The 22,172-nt window shown below is 35.4% G+C and overlaps 1 protein-coding gene across 1 annotated transcript in view; it reads left to right on the top strand.

Moving 5' to 3' along the window:
- The window catches only part of CNTLN (centlein, centrosomal protein), a 354,792-nt gene that overhangs the window by 133,316 nt on the left and 199,304 nt on the right, over positions 1 to 22,172 (top strand). The window contains exons 7-8 of the mRNA XM_010857100.1: positions 7,061 to 7,194; positions 17,395 to 17,557. Of these exons, the coding sequence (XP_010855402.1) occupies positions 7,061 to 7,194; positions 17,395 to 17,557 (297 nt within the window). The remainder of the gene's footprint in view (positions 1 to 7,060; positions 7,195 to 17,394; positions 17,558 to 22,172) is intronic.

The raw sequence follows: 22,172 nt of genomic DNA on the forward strand, positions 1-22,172 counted from the left end.
AGATTTCTCAGTAGAAATCCTACAGTCTGGAGGGATTGGAATAACAAGTTCAAAATACTGAAAGACAAGAACTCTTACCCAAGAGTACTCTATCCAGCAAAGTTATTTAGCTATGAAGGAGAAATAAAGGTTTTCCAAGACATGTAAAAGCTCAGGGAGTTCATCAAAACTAGACCTGTTGTACAAGAAATGTTGAAAAGTGCTCTTCTATCAGAAATAAAAAGGCAAGGGTACACGTATTTTAGCAAGGGGATAAATAGAATCAGAAAAACTTAACTCTATTTGAATAGGCTTCTAAATACTGTATTATAGCATAAACATTAAAGGGGAAAGAATAACTATAGCCACTTGCAGTTTGGTAAAAACTCAGAACATATAAAGGGATAATTTGAGACAGTAAAAACAAAAGGGAAGAGGAAAAGGATGTAATCCATAGACATAAATGAAGATGCTATCAACAGAAAAAAAGAGGATTTTTAACCACTGAGATATTTTATACCAAACCCACAGTAAACACAAAATATAAATCTACAGCAGAGACATGAAAATGAACAAAGAATAAACGAGAAAAGCATCACAGAAAACCAGCAAACCAAAACAGCAGACATAAATACAAAGTAAAAGAAATGATGGAGATATAAAACAACCAGAAAACAAAAAGTAAAATGGCAGTACTTAGTTTTCATCTATCAATTATAATTCATGTAATGGATTGAATTCACCAGTCAAAAGACACAGAGTAACCAGATGCATTAGAAAATAAGACTATATGCTGTCTCTAGAAGACTCACCTCAGTTCTAAAGACAAATGCAAGGTCAAAGTGAAGGGATTGAATATGATACTCCAAGCAAATGATATTCAAAGGAAGTTGATGTAGACATACTCATATCAGACAAAATATACTTGAAGTCAAAAAAAGTAATGAGACAAAATTGAACAGTATATAATGATAAAGGGGACCATTCATCAAGAAGATACAACATACACACACACACACACACATATCTAACATAGAAAGCACCAGAGTGTATGTGAAACAGTTACTAACAAGCCTAAAAGGAGCAATTGACTGTAACACAGTAGTAGGGGACTTCAATACCCAATTTACATTGACGGATAGTTCATCCAGACAAAATTCAACAATGATACAACGGTCTTAAATGATGCATTAGACCAGATGGATTGGATAGATTTGTTCAGGATATTCAGTCCAAGTGCAGCAAAATGCGTATTCTTCTCAAGTACACATGGAACTTTTCTCAAGTTTAAACCGTATATTGAAACCGTAAACCACCTGGGAAATCAATTAAATGGAGACTAAAAAGACAGTAGGAAAAAAGATCAATGAAATTAGATAGCTCCTTGAAAAGATAAAATCAGCAAATCTTTAGTTATACTCTTTAAGGAAAAAAAAAGACAAAACTCTAGAAAATATAGAAATGAGTGAGGAGACATAACAACGAATACCACAGAAATATGAAGGATTGTAAGAGAATATTATGAACAGCTCTATGCCAACAAATTGAACAAACTAGATGAAATGGACAAATTCTTAGAATTATACAACTTCCAAGATCGAATCATGAAGAAATAGAAAATCTTAATAGACCATATCACTATAAAGAAATTGAAATGATAATCAGAAAGCTCTCCAGACCTGGATGACTTCACAGATAAATTCTGCCAACCATTCAAAGAAGATTTAGTATCTATTCTTCTCAGACTCTTCCGAAAAACTGAAGAGGGGATTATGATTCCTAACTCATTTTATGAGGCTAACTCCACTCTTATACAAAAACCACATAAAGACAACACACAGAAAAAGAAAATTACAGGCCAATATCTCTGATGAACATAGATGCAAAATTTCTGAATTAAAGTATTAGCAAGTCAAGTAAAACAGTACATTAAAAGAATCATCACCATGATCAAGTGGGATTTATCCCAGGATATAAAGAAGTTTCAACATCTGCAGATCAATCAATAGGATATCACATTAACAAAATGAAGGATGAAAATCATAATTATCTCAATAAATGCAAAAAAGGCATTTGACAAGATTCAGTGCTCATTTGTGATTAAAAAAAAACACCTCTCAACTAAATGGTTATAAAAATGACATACCTCATCATAATAAAGTTGTAAATGACAAATCCACATCTAACATCATACTCAATGGTGAAAAACTAAAAGTTCTGTCTCTAACATCAGGACCAGAACAAAGGCTACTCTTGCCACTGTTATTCAACATAATATTGGAAGTCCTAACAAGAGCAATTAGGCAAGAAAAAGAAATAAAAGGAGTCCAAATGGAAAGAAAGAAGTAAAAGTGTCACTGTTTGTGGATGACATGATTTTATAAAATGATAAAGAAAAAACTCTACAAAAAAAGCTATTAGAAAAAATAAATATGACAGAGCGGTAGGGTACAAAATCAACATACAAACCTGTGTTGCATTTATATATGTGAACAAAGATCTAGTAGAAAGAGAAATTAAGAAAACCAGTTTTATTTATAATCAAAACAAAAGAATGAAATACTTAGGAATAAATTAAACCAAAAGTATAAAAGACCTGAACATTGTTAAGAAATTGGAAAAAATACATAAATTAAAAAATATTCTCTGCCTATGAGTTGGAATGATTAACATTGTTAAAATATCCATATGACCTAAAAATATATAAGTTCAATTCAATCCATTTCAAAATCACAAGGACATTTTTGACACAAACAACAAAAATTTCTTAAATTTATAATGGAACCACTAAAGACCTTGAATAGCTAAAGCAATCCTGAGAAAAAAGAACAAAGCTATTGGTATCACAGTCCATGATTTCACCTAGACTACAAAGCCATAGTAATCAAAACAGGATGGTATTTTCAGAGAAACAGACACATACATCGGTGGAATAGAATTTAGAACCCAGAAATAAACACACACTTATACAGGCAATTAATAGACAACAAAGGAACAATGAAAATACAATGGAAAAAGGATAGCCTTTTCAATAAATGATGTTGGGAAGCCTGGACAGCCACATGGGGGAAAAAAAAGTGAAACTAGACCACTGTCTCATACCATACACACACAAAAGAAAAGTGGATTAAAATTTTAAATGTAAGTCATGAAATCATAAAACTTCGAGGATAACTTGGGTGGTATGCTCTTTGACAGTAGTCTTAGCAATGTCATTCTGGATATGTCTTTTCAGGTAAGGGAAGTAAAAGCAAAAATAAATTGTACTGAAGGTCCATCTGGTCAAGGCTATGGTTTTTCCAGTAGTCATGTATGGATGTGAGAGTTGGATTATAAAGAAAGCTGAGCACAGAAAAATTGATGCTTTTGAACAGTGGTGTTGGAGAAGACTCTTGAGAGTCCCTTGGACTGCAAGGAGATCCAACCAGTCCATCCTAAAGGAGGTCAGTCCTGGGTATTCATTGGAAGGACTGATGTTGAAGCTCAAACTCCAATATTTTGGCCACCTGATGCGAAGCGCTGACTCATTTGAAAGACCCTGATGTTGGGAAAGATTGAAGGCAGGAGGAGAAGGGGATGACAGAGGATGAGATGGTTAGATGGCATCATCGACTCCATGGACATGAGTTTGGGTAAACTCTGGGAGTTGGTGATGGACAGGGGGGCCTGGCATGCTGCAGTTCATGGGGTCGCAAAGAGTTGGATACGACTGAGCAACTTAACTGAACTACATCATCCTAAAAAGCTTTTGCATAGCAAATGATACCATCTACAAATGAAAGACAATCTACTGAATGTAAAAGATATCTGCAAATGATATATTTGATAAAGGGTAAAATCTAAAAATATACAGAACTCATACAACTCAACAAGATATAAACAACCCAGTTAAAAATGGACAAACTACCCGAATAAACATTTTCTCCAGGAAGACGTATATATGGACAACAGGCATATGAAAAGTTGATCAACATCACTAATTATTACAGAAATGCAAATCAAAACTACAGTGAGGTATCACCTCACTCCTTGTAGAATAGCTCTTTTTCAAAATAAATAAAAAGTACTGTTAAGGATGTTGAGAAAAGGGAAGTCTTATATTTCTTGTTGGGAATGTAAATTGGCAGCCACTGTGGAAAACAGTATGGAGATTTCAAAAAGTTAAGAATAGAACTGCCATATGATTCAGCTATCCTGCTTCTGGGTATTTGTTTAAAGAACACAAAGGCACTAATTAAAAAAGATATGTACCACTATGTTCATTGTGGCACTGTTTATAATAGCTAAGATATGAAAACAACCTGAGTCTGTATCAGCCAATGAATGGATAAAGAAGATATGGTATACATATGTGCATATGTACACACACACACAGTAGAATACGACTCAGCTGTCAAAAACATGAAATCTTACCATTTGTGACAATACGGATGAACCTTGAGGTTATTATGTAAGTAAGGCAGTCTAATGGAGAAAGAAAAACACCGTATGATTTCACTGATTTGTAGAATATAAAAAGACAAAAATAAAATAAATAAACAGAAACAAATCCATAAATTCAGAGAACAGAGTAGTGCTTTACTGGAGAAAGTTGTGTGTGTGTGTGGGGGGGGTGTGAACTGGATAAAAAGGATTAGCCACTTCATCCCTTCTCTTGCCTCCCTTTCCTCCCGTCTTTCCTTCTGTCTCTCTATCTCTTTCTTCCATCCATCCACAAACCTACTGATATATATATATATATACCTGTACTTCTTAAATTCCCATTTATTAGAAAAGAGTAATTGTGTATATATATATATAATATATATGTATTATATATAATTATGTATATTATACACATATATTACATATATATTATATGTAGGTATGTATATATTATACATATATTACATATATATTATATGTATGTATGTATGTATATATGTATAATATATATATATATACAATTACTCTTTTCTAATAAATGGGAATTTAAGAAGTACAGGTATACCTCAGAGATGTTTTGGGTTTGGTTCCAGACTGCCACAATAAAGTGAATATTGCAGTGAAGTAAGTTACACAAATTTTTTGGTTTCCCAATGCATATAAATGTTATATTTATGCTATACTGTAGTCTGTTAAGTGTGCAAGCATTATGTCTAAAGCATCAATTTACGAACCTTATTTTAAAACACTTTATTCCTAAAGAAGTCTAACCATCATCTGAGCCTTTAGTAGCTGTAGTGCTGTGCTTAGTCTCTTAGTTATGACTGACTCTGCGATCCCATGGATTGTAGCCCACCAGACTCCTCTGTTCATGGGATTCTCCAGGCAAGAATATTGGAGTGAGTTGCCATGCCCTCCTCCAGGGGATCTTCTCAACCCAGGGACTGAACCCAGGTGTTCTGTAATCCACAGGTGGATTCTTTACTGTCTGAGCCAAGAGGGAAGAAGTAAGTTGTAGTAACATCAAATATCATTCATCACAGATCACCGTACCAAATATAATAATAATGAAAGAGTTGAATTACCAAAGTGTAACAGACATATGAAGTGAGCAAATGTTGGAAAAATTACATTGATAGATTTGACGAAAAATTGCCACAGTCCTTCAATTTGTAAAAAAATGCAGTATCAGTGAAGTGCAATAAAAGGAAACATGATAAAATGAAATACGCATGTACTTGCAGTGTTATCTTGGCTAAAACCCAGTATTTTTCTCTTCAAAAATTCATTCAAGTTACTACACAGTGAATATATGGAGTATGAGAGCATTTCTAGAGTATAATAGATTTTTAGTGCTTGACCTAAAATTTGTTGCTCAGTTTTGGATTGGAAATAATGAATGTATGATGTATTTTTGATAGCTCAGTTGGTAAAGTATCCACCTGCAACACAGGAGACCCTGGTTCAATTCCTGGGTCCAGAAGATCCACTGGAGAAGGGATAGGCCACCCACTCCAGTATTCTTGGGCTTCCCTTGTGGCTCAGCTGGTAAAGAATCTGCCTGCAATGTGAAAGATCTGGTTTGATCCCTGAATTGGGAAGATCCCCTGGAGAAGGGCAAGGCTACCCACTCCAGTATTCTGGCCTGGAGAATTCCATGGACTGTATAGTCCATTGGTTTGCAAAGAGTCAGACATGACTGAGCGATGTTCACTTTTTCACTTACTAGTTTTAGATAAAATATTTGTTTAATACTTTATGAAAATAATTTAGATTTTATATTTTTGAAAAAAAGTAACATCAATTTTAAAATTGTTTCAAAGTGAAAACACAGTTTACAAAATTATCATGAGGAAAAGGCAAGGTTTGAAGAACTTTAGGTGAACTTTCACCACAGTAAGTGAACTCAGCATGATCTGAATCTGAAACATTATAAACTTATTATTTTTTTGCTGCACCATTTTTTTCTTCTCTGAGTGTGTTTATGTATCTGCATTTAAAATTAAGGCAATAATAAAATATCGGCTATTGAGTAATATTTAAGTCCGACTCTGTGTGACACCATAGACGGCAGCCCACCAGGCTCCTCTGTCCCTGGGATTCTCTAGGCAAGAACACTGGCGTGGGTTGCCATTTCCTTCTCCAATGCATGAAAGTGAAAAGTGAAAGTGAAGTCGCTCAGTCGTGCCCAACTCTTAGCAACCCCGTGGACTGGAGCCTACTAGGCTCCTCCGTCCATGGGATTTTCCAGGAAAGAGTACTGGAGTGGGGTGCCATTGCCTTCTCCAATATTTAAGTTAATGAGTTCTTTTTTCATTCATGTAATTAGCAACCTTTTTGTTGTACAGTCCTTCCTTTATTGAAATTTTAATAAGTAAATTTCTACATAGATTTTCAATTTTATTTGCTTTAGATTCTTAACTTTCACACCAGGAGACCATGTTACTTTTACAGTTTCTGAAAAAAATGACCTGTGACTGATATAAAGTTTCTTTGATTGTACTAACATTCTTTTAATTAAATGAAAAAAAAAGTAAAATTGAAAACACTATTAATTTTTCACTTATTTTGTGGATTTTTTTTAGTTAAATATGAAAGACTTTTATTTATTTAATATTTATTATATTTGATTGTGATATGAATGCTCTATTTTTAGGCCTTTGAAGACAATTTAATTGAAGCAAGGCAAGAAATTGAAGTATCACAGAGCAAATATAATGCACTATCATTAGAGCTGAATAATAAACAGACAGAACTTATGCAGAAGGATATGGATATTACCTTGGTCAGGCAAGTACTCTGACTCCTTAATTTAATGTTGTAGAAATGTCCTTAGTTATGCAGAATGCCAGCATTTTTATATTTATTGTTAACACTCCAGAATGACAACAGTGTTTGTCTTCTGTGAGACCTACGTTTGTGTATTGGAACTATCTGGAATTAAGTGGGACAGTTGGAGGTTCCACAGGGTTGGAAAAAGCATGCACAAAGAGTATCCCTGTTTCAGATGTATTCATTCATTCATAGTTTCCTTATAAAATTTTTACCCTTGCATTATATAATATTCATTATTATTACAGTGAGTAATAAATGAGTAATCCAGTTTTGACTTTTTATTTTGTGTTGTGCTTAGTTGCTCAGTCATGTCCAACTCTTTGCAGCCCCATGGACTGTAGCCTTCCAGGCTCCTCTGTCCTTCGGGATTCTCCAGGCAAGAATACTGGAGCAGGTTGCCATGCCCTCCTCCAGAGGATCTTCTCCACCAAGGAATCAAACCTAGGTCTCCCATACTGCAGGCAGATTCTTTACCATCTGAGCCACCAGAGAAGCACATATGCTAAATAGTTTTAGTTTGTGAAATACTTTTTCTATATCAAAATATTTAATTTTATAGTACTGCTTATAAAGTGGAAGTACTTGAAAAACTTGTGTTTTTAAATGTTTTGAAAGATTTTAAACTACCTATTAATTTATTTTATAATGACCTGCATCAGAAAATAGTGTTAGAAAAAATCATAAAAGTATATACACATATACATATACATAAATGTCATACATGTATACACATGTATATGCATGTGTACATTTTAAATTTTAAGCTATTTAAATCACAATGTTTATCACATACTTGTATAAGCACAATTTCAGTTTCTGGTGCTACATGTAAAATATGTAATATATTTATATACATAAATATGTATTATGTTTATATATGTCATATATAAATGTCCATATATATATGTCATATATATATATATATGACATATATAAATGGACAAATTCTTAGAAAAGTGTAACTTTCCAAAACTGAACCAGGAAGAAATAGAAATCTTAACAGACCCATCACAAGCACGGAAATCGAAACTGTAATCAGAAATCTTCCAGCAAACAAAAGCCGAGGACTAGACGGCTTCACAGCTGAATTCTACCAAAAATTAAGAGTAGAGCTAACACCTATGTTACTCAAACTCTTCCAGAAAATTGCAGAGGAAGGTAAACTTCCACACTCATTCTATGAGGCCACCATCACCCTCATACCAAAACCTGACAAAGATGCCCCCCAAAAAGAAAGCTACAGGCCAATATCACTGATGAACATAGATGCAAAAATTCTTAACAAAATTCCAGCAAACAGAATCCAACAACATATTAAAAAGATCATACATCATGACCAAGTGAGCTTTATCCCAGGAATGCAAGGATTCTTTAATATCCACAAATCAATCAATGTAATACACCACATTCACAAATTGAAAGATAAAAACCATATGATTATCTCAATAGATGCAGAGAAAGCTTTTGACAAAATTCAACATCCATTTATGATAAAAACTCTCCAGAAAGCAGGAATAGAAGGAACATACCTCAACATAATAAAAGCTATATATGACAAACCCACAGCAAACATTATCCTCAATGGTGAAAAATTGAAAGCATTTCCCCTAAAGTCAGGAATAAGACAAGGGTGCCCACTTTGACCACTACTATTCAACATAGTTTTGGAAGTTTTGGCCACAGCAGAGCAGAAAAAAAAAATAAAAGGAATCCAGATTGGAAAAGAAGAAGTAAAACTCTCACTGTTTGCAGATGACATGATCCTCTACATAGAAAACCCTAAAGACTCGACCAGAAAATTAGTAGAGCTAATCAATGAGTATAGTAAAGTTGCAGGATATAAAATCAACACACAGAAATCCCTTGCATTCCTATACACTTATAATGAGAAAACAGAAAGAGAAATTAAGGAAACAGTTCCATTCACCATTGCAGTGAAAAGAATAAAATACTTAGGAATATATCTACCTAAAGAAAAAAAAGACCTATATATAGAAAACTATGAAACATAGAAAACTATGAAAGAAATCAAAGAGAACACAAATAGATGGAGAAATATACCATGTTCATGGATTGGAAGAATCAATATAGTAAAAATAAGTATACTACCGACAGCGATCTGTAGATTCAATGCAATCCCTATCAAGCTACCAACGGTATTTTTCACAGAACTAGAACAAATAATTTCACAATTTGTATGGAAATACAAAAAACCTCAAATAGCCAAAGCAATCTCGAGAAAGAAGAATGGAACTGGAGGAAACAACCTGCCTGACTGCAGGCTATACTACAAAGCCACAGTCATAAAGACAGTGTGGTACTGGCACAAAGATAGAAATATAGATCAATGGAACAAAATAGAAAGCCCAAAGATAAATCCATGCACCTATGGAAGACTGATGCTGGGAGGGATTGGGGGCAGGATGAAAAGGGGACAACAGAGGATGAGATGGCTGGATGGCATCACCGACTCGATGGATGTGAGTTTGAGTGAACTCTGGGAGTTGGTGATGGACAGGGAGGCCTGGCGTGCTGCAATTCATGGGGTCGTGAAGAGTCAGACACGATCGAGTGACTGAACTGAACTGAACTGAACTGATGGAAACCTTATCTTTGACAAAGGAGAAAGAATATACAATGGAGAAAAGACAATCTCTTTAACAAGTGGTGCTGGGAAAACTGGTCAGCCACTTGTAAAAGAATGAAACTAGAACACTTTCTAACACCATACACAAAAATAAACTCAAAATGGGTTAAAGATCTAAACATAAGACCAGAAACTATAAAACTCCTAGAGGAAAACATAGGCAAAACACTCTCCGACATAAATCACAGCAGGATCCTCTATGACCCACTTCCCAGAGTAATGGAAATAAAAGCAATACTAAACAAATGGGACCTAATTAAACTTAAAAGCTTCTGCACAACGAAGGAAACTATAAGCAAGTGAAAAGACAGCCTTCAGAATGGGAGAAAATAATAGCAAATGAAGGAACTGACAAAGAATTAATCTCAAAAATATACAAGCAACTCCTGCAGCTCAATTCCAGAAAAATAAACAACCCAATCAAAAAATGGGCCAAAGAACTAAACAGACATTTCTCCAAAGAAGACATACAGATGGCTAACAAACACATGAAAAGATGTTCAACATCACTCATTATCAGAGAAATGCAAATCAAAACCACAGTGAGGTTCCATCTCACACCAGTCAGAATGGCCGCTATCAAAAAGTCTACAAGCAATAAATGCTGGAGAGGGTGTGGAGAAAAAGGAACCCTCTCACACTGTTGGTGGGAATGCAAACTAGTACAGCTACTATGGAGAACAGTGTGGAGATTCCTAAAAAACTGGAAATAGAGCTGCCATATGACCCAGCAATCCCACTGCTGGGCATACACACCGAGGAAACCAGAATTGAAAGAGACACATGTACCCCAGTGTTCATCGCAGCACTGTTTATAATAGCCAGGGCATGGAAGCAACCTAGATGTCCATCGGCAGATGAATGGATAGGAAAGCTGTGGTACATATACACAATGGAGTATTACTCAGCCATTAAAAAGAACACATTTGAATCAGTTCTAAGGAGGTGGATGAGACTGGAGCCTATCATACAGAGTGAAGTAAACCAGAAAGAAAAACACCAATACAATATACTAATGTATATTGTATAATTTATATTGTACATACATTAATTATTATACATACAATAATTAATGTATATACATTAATTATATAATGTATATTGTATAATGTATGATTTCATATATATGGAATTTAGAAAGATGGTAACGATAACCCTATATGCGAGACAGCAAAGGAGACAGAGATATATAGAAGAGTCTTTTGGACTCTGTGGGAGAAGGCGAGAGTGGAATGATCTGAAAGAATAACATTGAATATGTATATTACCATATGTGAAACAGATTGCCAGTCCAGGTTCGATGCATGAGAAAGGGTGCTCAGGGCTGATGCACTAGGATGACCCAGAGGGAGTGGATGGGGAGGGAGGTGGGAGAGGGTTCAGGACGGGGAACACATGTAAACCCATGGCTGATTCATGTCTGTGTGTGGCAAAAACCACCACAATATTATAAAATAATTAGCCTCCATTAAAATAAATAATGGAGAAGGCAATGGCACCCCACTCCAGTACTTTTGCCTAGAAAATCCATGGACGGAGGAGCCTGGTCGGCTGTAGTCCATGGGGTCGCTAGAGTCAGACACGACTGAGCGACTTCACTTTCACTTTTCAGTTTCATGCATTGGAGAAGGAAATGGCAACACACTCCAGTGTTCTTGCCTGGAGAATCCCAGAGATGGGAAGCCTGGTGGGCTGCCATCTATGGGTCGCACAGAGTCGGACACAACTGAAGCGACTTAGCAGCAGCAGCAAAATAAATAAATTTTAAAAAGTATTATTAACTTCATATAATTATAGTATACACAGATATTTACAAGCAGAGACATCACTTTGCCAACAAAGGTCCATCTAGTCAAGGCTATGGTTTTTCCAGTAGTCACGTATGGATGTGAGAGTTGGACTGTGAAGAAAGCTGAGCGCCGAAGAATTGATGCTTTTGAACTGTAGTGTTGGAGAAGACTCTTGAGAGTCCCTTGGACTGCAAGGAGATCCAACCAGTCCATCCTAAAGGAGGTCAGTCCTGGGTGTTCTTTGGAAGGACTGATGTTGAAGCTCAAACTCCAATATTTTGGCCACCTGATGCGAAGCGCTGACTCATTTGAAAGACCCTGATGTTGGGAAAGATTGAAGGCAGGAGGAGAAGGGGATGACAGAGGATGAGATGGCTGGATGGCATCACCGACTCGATGGACATTAGTTTGGGTGAACTCTGTGAGTTGGTGATGGACAGGGAGGCCTGGTGTGCTGCAATTCATGGGGTCGCAAAGAGTCAGACATGACTGAGTGACTGAACTGACTAACTGACTTAGTATTTACTTGTATATATTTAGTGTATTGTTTTATATATATATATATATGGGCAGGAGTTTTGCTTGGTTAATAGATTAATATATATTATATATACATTTATAGATGCACATATGTCTATATATGATAAAAAAAACCATAGTTTCTCATTTTAAAGATCGTATTATAGGGATGTGGAAAAGTATATCTCCACAGATGACAGATGATTGACTTTATCCACTCCTGGTATAATTTTTTTAAGTCAATAATTGATGAAGTCAAAAAGGTAATTCTAAATAGTAATAGAATCTTAATTTTAGAAGAAATCTGAAAATTATTTATTCCTATCTTCCTCCCAATAAAACAGCTCTTAGTCTTTGCTTGATGCTCTTAGTTTGTAAGTTTCTCAGTACTTTTCAAAACTGTTCTTTTTATTTTGTTTAAATTTTACATTGATTCATGTATTTACTTGAAATTTTCTTTTTTGCAGTATATACTATTTATCTTGCATGCTTATCTTGGAAATCTCTTAAACAGTCTAATCTCTGTTGTGTAGTTCAGACATTCAAATGGTATAAGATAACTATTAATATTTTTTCCCATTAGTTTATTAATTGCTTTTATTTCTCATAATTTTTCATGTGTATATTTCACAGACATTATACTGTTTTAGGTTGCCTTTCTGAGTGCATTCCCTATTGTCAGAGTTCTTATCATCAACTATTACTACCAACTAGGCCAGAAGGGCCAAGAAGAGAAGCTTTTTTCCCCCTAATTTAATTGGAGGATAATTACAGTATTGTGATGCTTTTTGCCATACATCAACATGAATTGGCCATAGGAATACATGTGTACCTTCTCTCCTGAGCCCCCTCCCCACTTCCCTTCCCACCCTATCTCTCCAAGTTGTCACAGAGCACCAGCTTTGGGTTCCCTGAATCATACATCAAACTCCCATTGGGTATCTATTTTATATATGATGATGTACACGTTTCCTTGTGGTTCTCTCAACTCGTCCCACCTTTTCCTTCTCCCACTGTGAGAGAAGATTTAGCAGATCTCTGTGACAAGTCTAGCCCTGGGAGGAAGGCTGTCTCATAGAAGTATTCTTAGATAGAGGAACAGAGATACTGCCAACAGTGGCTTAGTGGAGAGGGAGCTAGGAAAAGAAATACCATGACCTCTTTTTCCTTTACTCTCTAATCGTTGGCCAGCACTTTCACCTACTCAAATTAAAACACAGAAGACTGGGAGCCAATGTAATGTAGTCTGTAGAGATTGGCTTTTCAGGCCAGAGAGTAGGCTGAGAGTACTAGAGAGTAAGTAATATTGTAGAGATGATGAAAATTGGATAAGAGAATATGTGATGCATTCTCCATTTCTGCTCTTTCACAGGTTTCCTGGGCATTTATTGCTTATTAATTTTTCCATGTAAACTTTAGTTTAACTGGCTTATTTTGTGTTTGTTATTTTATTAGGGTATCAAATTGAAAAGCAAACTGAAGGAGAATTGAATCTTTATAATGTCAGTTTTTCTGTCCAGAGTATGGGACACCATACCATTTGTTTCAATACCTTTGTGTCCTTATGAGATGTTTTGTTCCTCGTGTGAGTTTTGACATTTCTTCTTAAATTTACTCATAGTTATTACATGGTTTTTGTTATTATTTTAAATGGAATCTTTCCCATATAGTTTACAACTGATTTTCCTTTTATTGCTTATTAGTTTTTGTTGTGTTCTTTTCTTTTATGTGCTATGATTTGGTGGGTAAAGTGTCCAACAAAGTTCTTTTGTTTTTATTGTGAATTATACTTTGTACTTTTTTTCTGTATGATTATTTTTGCCTTGAGTTCCAACTTCTCTGAAATTAATGCTATCACTGCTACTTTTTTTTTGTTTGTATTTATATGATAACAAAGTACATAATTGTTTTAATATAACGGTACATGTTAATATAGAAAAATACAAAGAAAACAGAGGCAAAATCACGCTGAAATACAATCCTGGAGAAATAATACCCAGTAAAATTTTATTAGAATAATTCTTTGTTTTTTTCAAAACATATTTATAGATTGAAGAGTAGGCAAATGGGTTTTTAGATAAAAGGGACTATAATTGAGCATTTTTATTTATAGGTAATAAATTTAGTTTTTATAATAGAATGGTAAATAAGACACTGATGTTAAATTGAGGGAATTATTAAATCTCAGATAATTTTTTCTTCTCTATAAGAACCACTAACCAACTTTCTAAAGTTAAGAAAGAAATAGCATGAAAAAACTTTGGAAGGTGGTTTTTTTGTTTTTAAACTACATTTCATTTTTAGTTGGTTTTGACATGATGCTGTGTATACTTAATACATACATTCAACCATTTTAACTCCTAATTTTGTGTCTCAAGATTTATAACATTCATCTCTGTGCCTAAAGATACTTAGGTTTAGGTTTTTATACTGCTTCAGTACTCATCAGTTAACTTTCCTACTCATCTGTGTTTATTCCTGTACTCGGAGTTGATTCACCTTAAAGGTCCATTTTTACCAAAACCTTCTCTGTTGCTCAAGTATGCTTTCTCCCCCATTAACATCAGATTTAGCCATGTGACTTACTTTAGCCTGTGGAATGAGAGTGAATGTGACACATGTCATATCCTGGCAAGGGTTTTAAAAGAGTCATTGCTTGAATTGCCTTTGTTTTTTGCCCTCTGCCATTAGAGTGGCCTATTACTAATGATGTCTACCAGTTCCTGTTTGGGTTTTAGGAGAGGAGAAATTCTGCATGTGTGCACTCTGTCATGTCTGCCTCTTTGCAATTCCATGGACTGTAGCCTGCCAGGCTCTTCTGTCCCTGGAATTTTCCAGGCTAGAATACTGGAGTGGGTTGCCATTTCCTTCTCCAGATGATCTTCCCAACTCAGGAATCAAACCCGTGTCTCTTGCATCTCCTCCATTGGCAGGCAGATTCTTTACCACTGGCACCACCTGGGAAGGCCTAGGATAGAAGAAAGGCACATGTAATATGAAGAAGCAAATTTTTTTTTGCGTAACAGTGAGGGTTTTTAACTGCAAAATAATCTTTTGAAGCTGTCCGAAACCCTTTGTCAGTCTTTGCTATCAAATTTGATGTCTACGGGAACATTTTTTCATAATTTATCCTGTGGCTCATTCAGTCCCTTAGCATCATTGTAAATCAGCAACACAATATTTTTAATCAACATTCTTCCTGAGATAGAAATGTCATTAGTTCTCAGCATGCTCTCAGCTCAACCCATATCTTTATTTTTTTTAGTCCATGTCTGGAGGAACTTCTCAAGTTTGAACCTATCAATTAATTTTATTTTACATAGTTTTAGGTTTCCAAATAACTTTTCTCCTTATATATTTTACTGCTATTTGATATCGTTCTTTCTTAACAGTCCTTCTTTATGTTATCATTTTCATTTCATCCATTCAACAACTGTCTTATCCCATGTATCCTAGAATACAGACTGTGAAGGTTAAGTACTCGTTCCTTACTTGAGGGATTCAATTCAATGGCAGAGTTAGTGAGAGAAGAATAATCTAAGGGTCTTTTCCCTCCCTCTCTCGTTTTATATTTTCTCAAGGTATTGTGCCGTTATTGATTCTCTTCTTTCCCTTCCACCATTTTTTGATTACTATTTTCTGCAGATTTCAGTTTCTTGAATAGTACAGAAAAGTGCTCTAGTCTGAATGTTTATGTCTACCCAATATTCACATGTTGGAGTTCTAATGCCTGATATGATGCCATTAGGAGGTGGGTCTTCAGGGAGGTGCTTTGGTAATGAATGTGGAACCCTCACAAAAGAATAGTGCTTTTTTGAAAAAGACCTCCCAGAGCCTCCTTTGCCTTCCACCACTAGATGCGAGGATATAACAAGTCTATAACCTAGAAGAGAGCCCTCAGTTGGCTATGCTGGCAGTCTCATGTCTGACTTCCAGCCTGCCCAATTATGAGAAATAACTTTCTGATATTTGCAAACTACCCAGTCTGTGTTGTTCTGTTAATATCAAAAGGACTAAGGCAGATGGTTTATCTACATGTATCTGTGTGGGTTTAGGGGTTGCTGTTGTATCTGGAGAGCATTAATATTCTAAACCTCTGAAAAAGCAGAGCTCTGAAATTCCCTGGCAGTCCTGTGGTTAGGACTCAGCCTTTTTAGCTGCGACCTGGGTTCATTCCCTGGTCAGGGAACTAAATTCTACAAGCCTATAGCACAGCAAAATAAATAAATAAAATAGATTAAAAAAAAACACAGCTCATTTCTCCCATATTAATAGTCGTCCATATTGAACAAGTGTCTGCATATCTTTTATGTTTCTTCTTTCTTTTAAGATTTGTCTTACATGAATGAATCACCAGTTTGGGGTTATAAGTAAAGAAAAGTTTCCATTAAAAATAGTCTTCAAAATATGCACTGTGATATATATTTATATATATTTTATATTTATATGAAATATAAATGTAAATATTTTTCTCTGCAAGTTTATTTTAGAAAACATGTTCCAGTTTTATATGTGGTGGATTCACCACCACGGAAATCTGGAACCCTGTATCCAGAGGTATGGTTTTCTTGGACCCTTACGCCTTGAATACTATCCCTCCAGTTCATTTGTCCTTCTACTTACCACCCTGGGTGGGGTGGAAGAACTGATTACACCTTGTATTGCTCCCCTTCCTTCTGACGTTTTTGTCTCATCATTTCCTTCAGGCTCAATTAGAGGAGTCACAGGGATCCCAGCTCAGGCCTCTGAAGTTGCGAACTAGTTGTGCTTTAAGAAATTTTTGTTTGAAAACTAAATTTACCTTTGGGATTGTTCTTACTACATTTAGATTCTGTATAATATAAAATGAACATTGAGTTACCCTATCAGATTTTTGGCAGCGGTGTGTATCAATTCTTAGAGCTGAAGTGTAACTTAATTTCAGTAAGAAGGTGGTACTATGTCTGTATATTGAGGACTTTATTATGATCAAGCTATAAAAGAAAACTGATAAGTGTTTGGCTTTGAAAGTCATAGTGCTCTATCAATACTTGCTAGGTATATGTGAAAAATATTAAATAGTTTATATGTTATTTCTCTTATTAACATGTTTGCCTGCAGTAAAATTGGAGGCTGATCTGTAACTTTAGATGAACACAATTATTTAACTGAGATGATCTTTATTCATGCTTCTCTCTATGTATTGCTTGCTTTGCACAGGAAGGAGTTGCAGGAGCTACAGAATCTTTACAAACAGAACAGTGCACATACAGCACAGCAAGCCGAGCTGATCCAGCAGCTTCAGGTTCTGAATATGGACACACAGAAAGTACTGAGGAACCAGGAAGATGTTCACACAGCTGAAAGTATATCGTATCAAAAAGTATGCTTTTATTCTGTCGTAAAAATGTAAATTTATATGCATGAACTTATAAAAATATATAGAATTCAAATTTTTGCACATTTCAACATTTCTTTATTACTCCCTTTTATTTGCTTCTTCAAAATTAAAAATGAAATATGGTTCAATTTGGTAATATTTAAAAGGATGTGAGTTTTCTTTATAGCTGTTAAAGCTGAAACATTTAAGATATATATGCAAATTTATTCTGTAGAATATTGTTTTTATAAATTGGAGTTTTGATATCTATTGTGAAACATACTAGGATTGCATCCTGCAGACCAGGAAGGATTTGGGGAATGGAATTTATTCATCAAGTATGATTCTAGTTTATGACCTAAAGCAGTCTTTCATTATAGAATTTGTGCATTATTTTATTGGCAAATCTGCACAAACACAAATGGGTATGCTGATGAGGTCTTCAGGATCAATATTTGCCAAGGATTTTTCTCTCTTTGTTTTGTGTGTTTAAGTAGTCATTTTACTTTATAGTTGTTTAAGGAGCCCCTCAAGAAGTCTTACCCAGCTGAACAGGTATGCTGACTGATTCAGCAGCAATAATTATAGCTAGCAATTAAAAAATGCTTTTATTGAAGTTTTTGTTTAGTATATATATTTATAGAAATGACTTAGTTTCTACATAGATCAACTCTCTGAGATTGATGTTATTACCTCTCAATAGTTGAAGCAGCCAAGGCTTAGAGAGGTTAAGCAGTATAATCTATGTTACTTGGGGTTTTTTCTATTTAAACTTACTCTTTTTCCAGAAAATGCTGATACTGTGAAAATTCAGTATCAGTAATTAATATGAAATGAAACTATTAAGTAAACCTTAAACACGTATTTTCAAATGAAAAAAAAACAAATGATGCTTCAAAACAGAGATTTTTTGACTAAATTCTGTGTTCCCTTCAAGTTTCCTTCAGGACGTGAATGGTACCACACATTAGGGCAGTGCCCATCCTCTTTGCTTTGAATAGAATATTTCCGTGCTTTTATTTTATATGGTGGGATTGCCCATTGTGTTTTGGTTTCTAAACCAGACTCCATTGCTAAATTGACTTGAAAAATTAGACATTATTGCTGCTGCTCCTGCTAAGTCGCTTCAGTCGTGTCCGACTCTGTGCGACCCCATAGATGGCAGCCCACCAGGCTCCCCTGTCCCTGGGGTTCTCCAGGCAAGAACACTGGAGTGGGTTGCCATTTACTTCTCCAATGCATGAAAGTGAAAAGTGAAAGTGAAGTCACTCAGTCGTGCCCGACTCTTAGCGACCTCATGGACTGCAGCCTACCAGGCTCCTCCATCCATGGGATTTTCCAGGCAAGAGTACTGGAGTGGGGTGCCATTGCCTTCTCTGAGACATTAGTACTTAACTTCAATTTTTTCTCTTTTTCATTGTGTATGAATTTAGCACAAACATTTCTCCCTTAATTTTCTATAGAAAGCCCCCAACTCATCGCAGTTTGTATTAAAATGTATCTTTAGGGTTGCTTGTTGTTAAAGTTCATAATGCTTTTCTCTCATGTGCAAATACTTTTGGTGTTTCTCCTGTCAGCAAGAAAGAACTTGGTAAGGTGGAAGAAAAAGGCAGTATTTCTTGTGCTATTTACTTTTTCAATCTTTTGTTCTAAGATTCCTTGTTCAGTCTTGCTTAACTTAAAATTTAAGATAGATTGTTTAAGTCTTAATTCTAATTTTTGGTTGATTTTCCTTTGCAGCCTTTGCAGAAAGCAATCATTTTTAAAAAATAACCTACCTGAGAACTTTAATAGATTCAGTATCATTTCACATAACTGAATGCTTAAACACTTTTATTTAAAGTGATTATTACCAAAGTAATACATGCTTGTGATACATTTTACAAAAATTCAAAGGTGTGTAAAAAAAAAGTTCTTTGCCCTTCTGCCTGAAGCCCTTGCCCCAGACTTTATTGTTCTTAATATTTGAGAGTGTATCCTAGAGTTCCTCTGGAAGAACAGAATATTTTAAAATTATATCACCTTTTAAATTATGTAAAATTTACATGAATATATTGTTATAAAAGTTGAAATGATATAGAAGTACTGATAAAGCTAGTGTAACAATTTGAGTTCTCTTCCATTCAACTCAGTTCATTTTGTTTCCTTCCCCAGGGGTAATCATCTAAATAGTCATTCCAGACCTTTTCCATGTATTATATACTGTGTATCTGTGTGCCTAAACACATAGCACCAATCAAACTACTTGATATTTTAAATATTAATTTGCCGTTTTCCTGTCCTTAAACTTGTTTTCAAATTATATGCTTTGGGTCTATTTCCATGATGGTATGTATAGCACTTGCTCTCCTCCTTGTCCTCTCCATGCTCCAGTAGGTGCATGTAAAGTACAGTGTGGATTTACAGCATTTAACTTGATGATTACCAAGGTCTCCGTCTTCAAGTTTTTATTATATACGTGACTACAGAAAGAGGTGTTCCCCATCTCTTTGACAGCATCTGTTTTTCCCTACTGGATCATTTATAACTATATATATATATATACACATATATATATAACTATATATACACACACACATACACATGCTGTTATGTTTCTGATCTGCATGGAAGAACAGAACAATTAATCAACAGCAAAAAGCTTTGTTGACCTTACTGTATCCCTTTCCCTCTCTTCCTTTTGCTCCTTTTCCAGCAGTATTCCTTAAAAGAGTTATCTTATTTCAAAATTCTCTTCTTCCATTCTCTTTTGAACTTATTCCAATCAAGTTTTTGCCACTTTCACTTCACTAAAATTCCTCTTTTCAAAATCATTTGTGTCTCTCACATTGCTGAATTCAGTTGTCTTCTGGCAGTCTTCATCTTGCCTTACTTTTCAGCCACATTGTCACAGTTTATAACTCTGTCCTTTGAAACACTTTTTTTTTTCTCCTGCCTGACAACACATCACAGTTGTGTGATTTTGTTCCTTCAATGTCTAACTGTTCCTTTTCTGTTTCTTTCTGCTGCTGCTAAGTCACTTCAGTCGTGTCCGACTCTGTGCAACCCCATAGACGGCAGCCCACCAGGCTCCCCCGTCCCTGGGATTCTCCAGGCAAGAACACTGGAGTGGGTTGCCATTTCCTTCTCCAATGCATGAAAGTGAAAAGTGAAAGTGAAGTTGCTCAGTCGTATTTGACTCTTCTCGACCCCATGGACTGCAGCCCACCAGGCTCCTCCATCCATGGGATTTTCCAGGCAAGGGTACTGGAGTGGGGTGCCATTGCCTTCTCTGATTTTGTTTCTAACAAGAAGCAATTAAATTCATACCATTTTATCCACTCACCTAGGCTTTCAAAATCACACTGCTCTATGCTGATGACTCTTAGTTTTGATTGGCTACCCTGGATTTCTTCCATGAACTCTAGGAAAGAGTATATCTAATTGCCTGCTTAGCATCTTTTAACTTGATGCCTAATAGGCATCTCAAACTTCGTATATTCAAAACTAAACTACTGTCTGTTCTGCCTTCAAAGCGTGTCTGGAATCCTACTACTTCCCCCTATTCCTGCTATGACCACTAACTTGTATTTCCTGAATGATTTTAATAGTTGTCTACTTTGTTTCTTTGCTCCTGACCTTACACACTTTGAGTTCATTCTCAACATAGATGCCAGAATGTCCTTGCTGAAACTTGGTTAGTCACATCAAGTCAATCCTCTCTTAAACTCTATCTATTGGTTTCCTGTCTGATTGAAAGTAAAATCTGAGTTCTTACTACATACACCCTGTGAGATGCTAGATGATCTGGCTCTGCATTAATCTCTGTGATCTCCTCTTTACTTTCTCTTCTTAGACTCTCCACTTTGACCATGTTTAACTTTGTTTTTTCACCTGAACATACCAGGTATTCTTCACCTTCAAGGTCTTTGTATGTGGTTCCATTGCCTGAAATCTCTTTCCCCAGTTATCTGCATAGATGACCTGTTTACTGTCTTTATTCTTAACCTCTCATAGCTTAAATCTGTTTGATAACAGACATTAAATAGGAAGTACAATAATGATACATGTTCTAATAGTAGTAGGAAGAATGGGAACATACCTGGGGTAGGTTATTAGTTTAGGGATAGAAAAGGACTCTCCTTGATGAAGTGGTATCAATGATGTTTATTCTGAGAAGATAAGACATCAATGAGACAGATTTCTTATAACTCTTCTATGTGAACTATGGCCAAAGCCATAAATTTCCTAGTGAGTCGGTGTTTTTAAATTTGGAGAGGTAGAGCTTCTGTACTCCTATTGGAATATATATTATAATCTGAACTTTGATCTGATGTACTTTTGAAACCACATATACCTTCCCCCCAGGATTATGATTGTCCTTTCCAAGAATCATTATCTATAATAATGGGAGATGTGATGGAAATATGTTTTGTTTATGAATAGCATGGAGGCAAATATATTATTTAAGCTGAGGTATGAACGTAAGTCACCTCCAGCAACAATATATTAATAATGGTGAACATTTATTGAGCTTACTGTGTATCAGCCACTGGGAAAAGGGCTTTTGCCTCACTATTTAAGCCCCACACCCACCCTGTGTGGTATATTAATATAGGTATCCTTTTTAAAAAAAATA

The sequence above is a fragment of the Bison bison genome, unplaced genomic scaffold, assembly GCF_000754665.1.
Source record: "Bison bison bison isolate TAMUID 2011002044 unplaced genomic scaffold, Bison_UMD1.0 scf7180017864376, whole genome shotgun sequence".
Classification (NCBI taxonomy): Eukaryota; Metazoa; Chordata; class Mammalia; order Artiodactyla; family Bovidae; genus Bison; species Bison bison.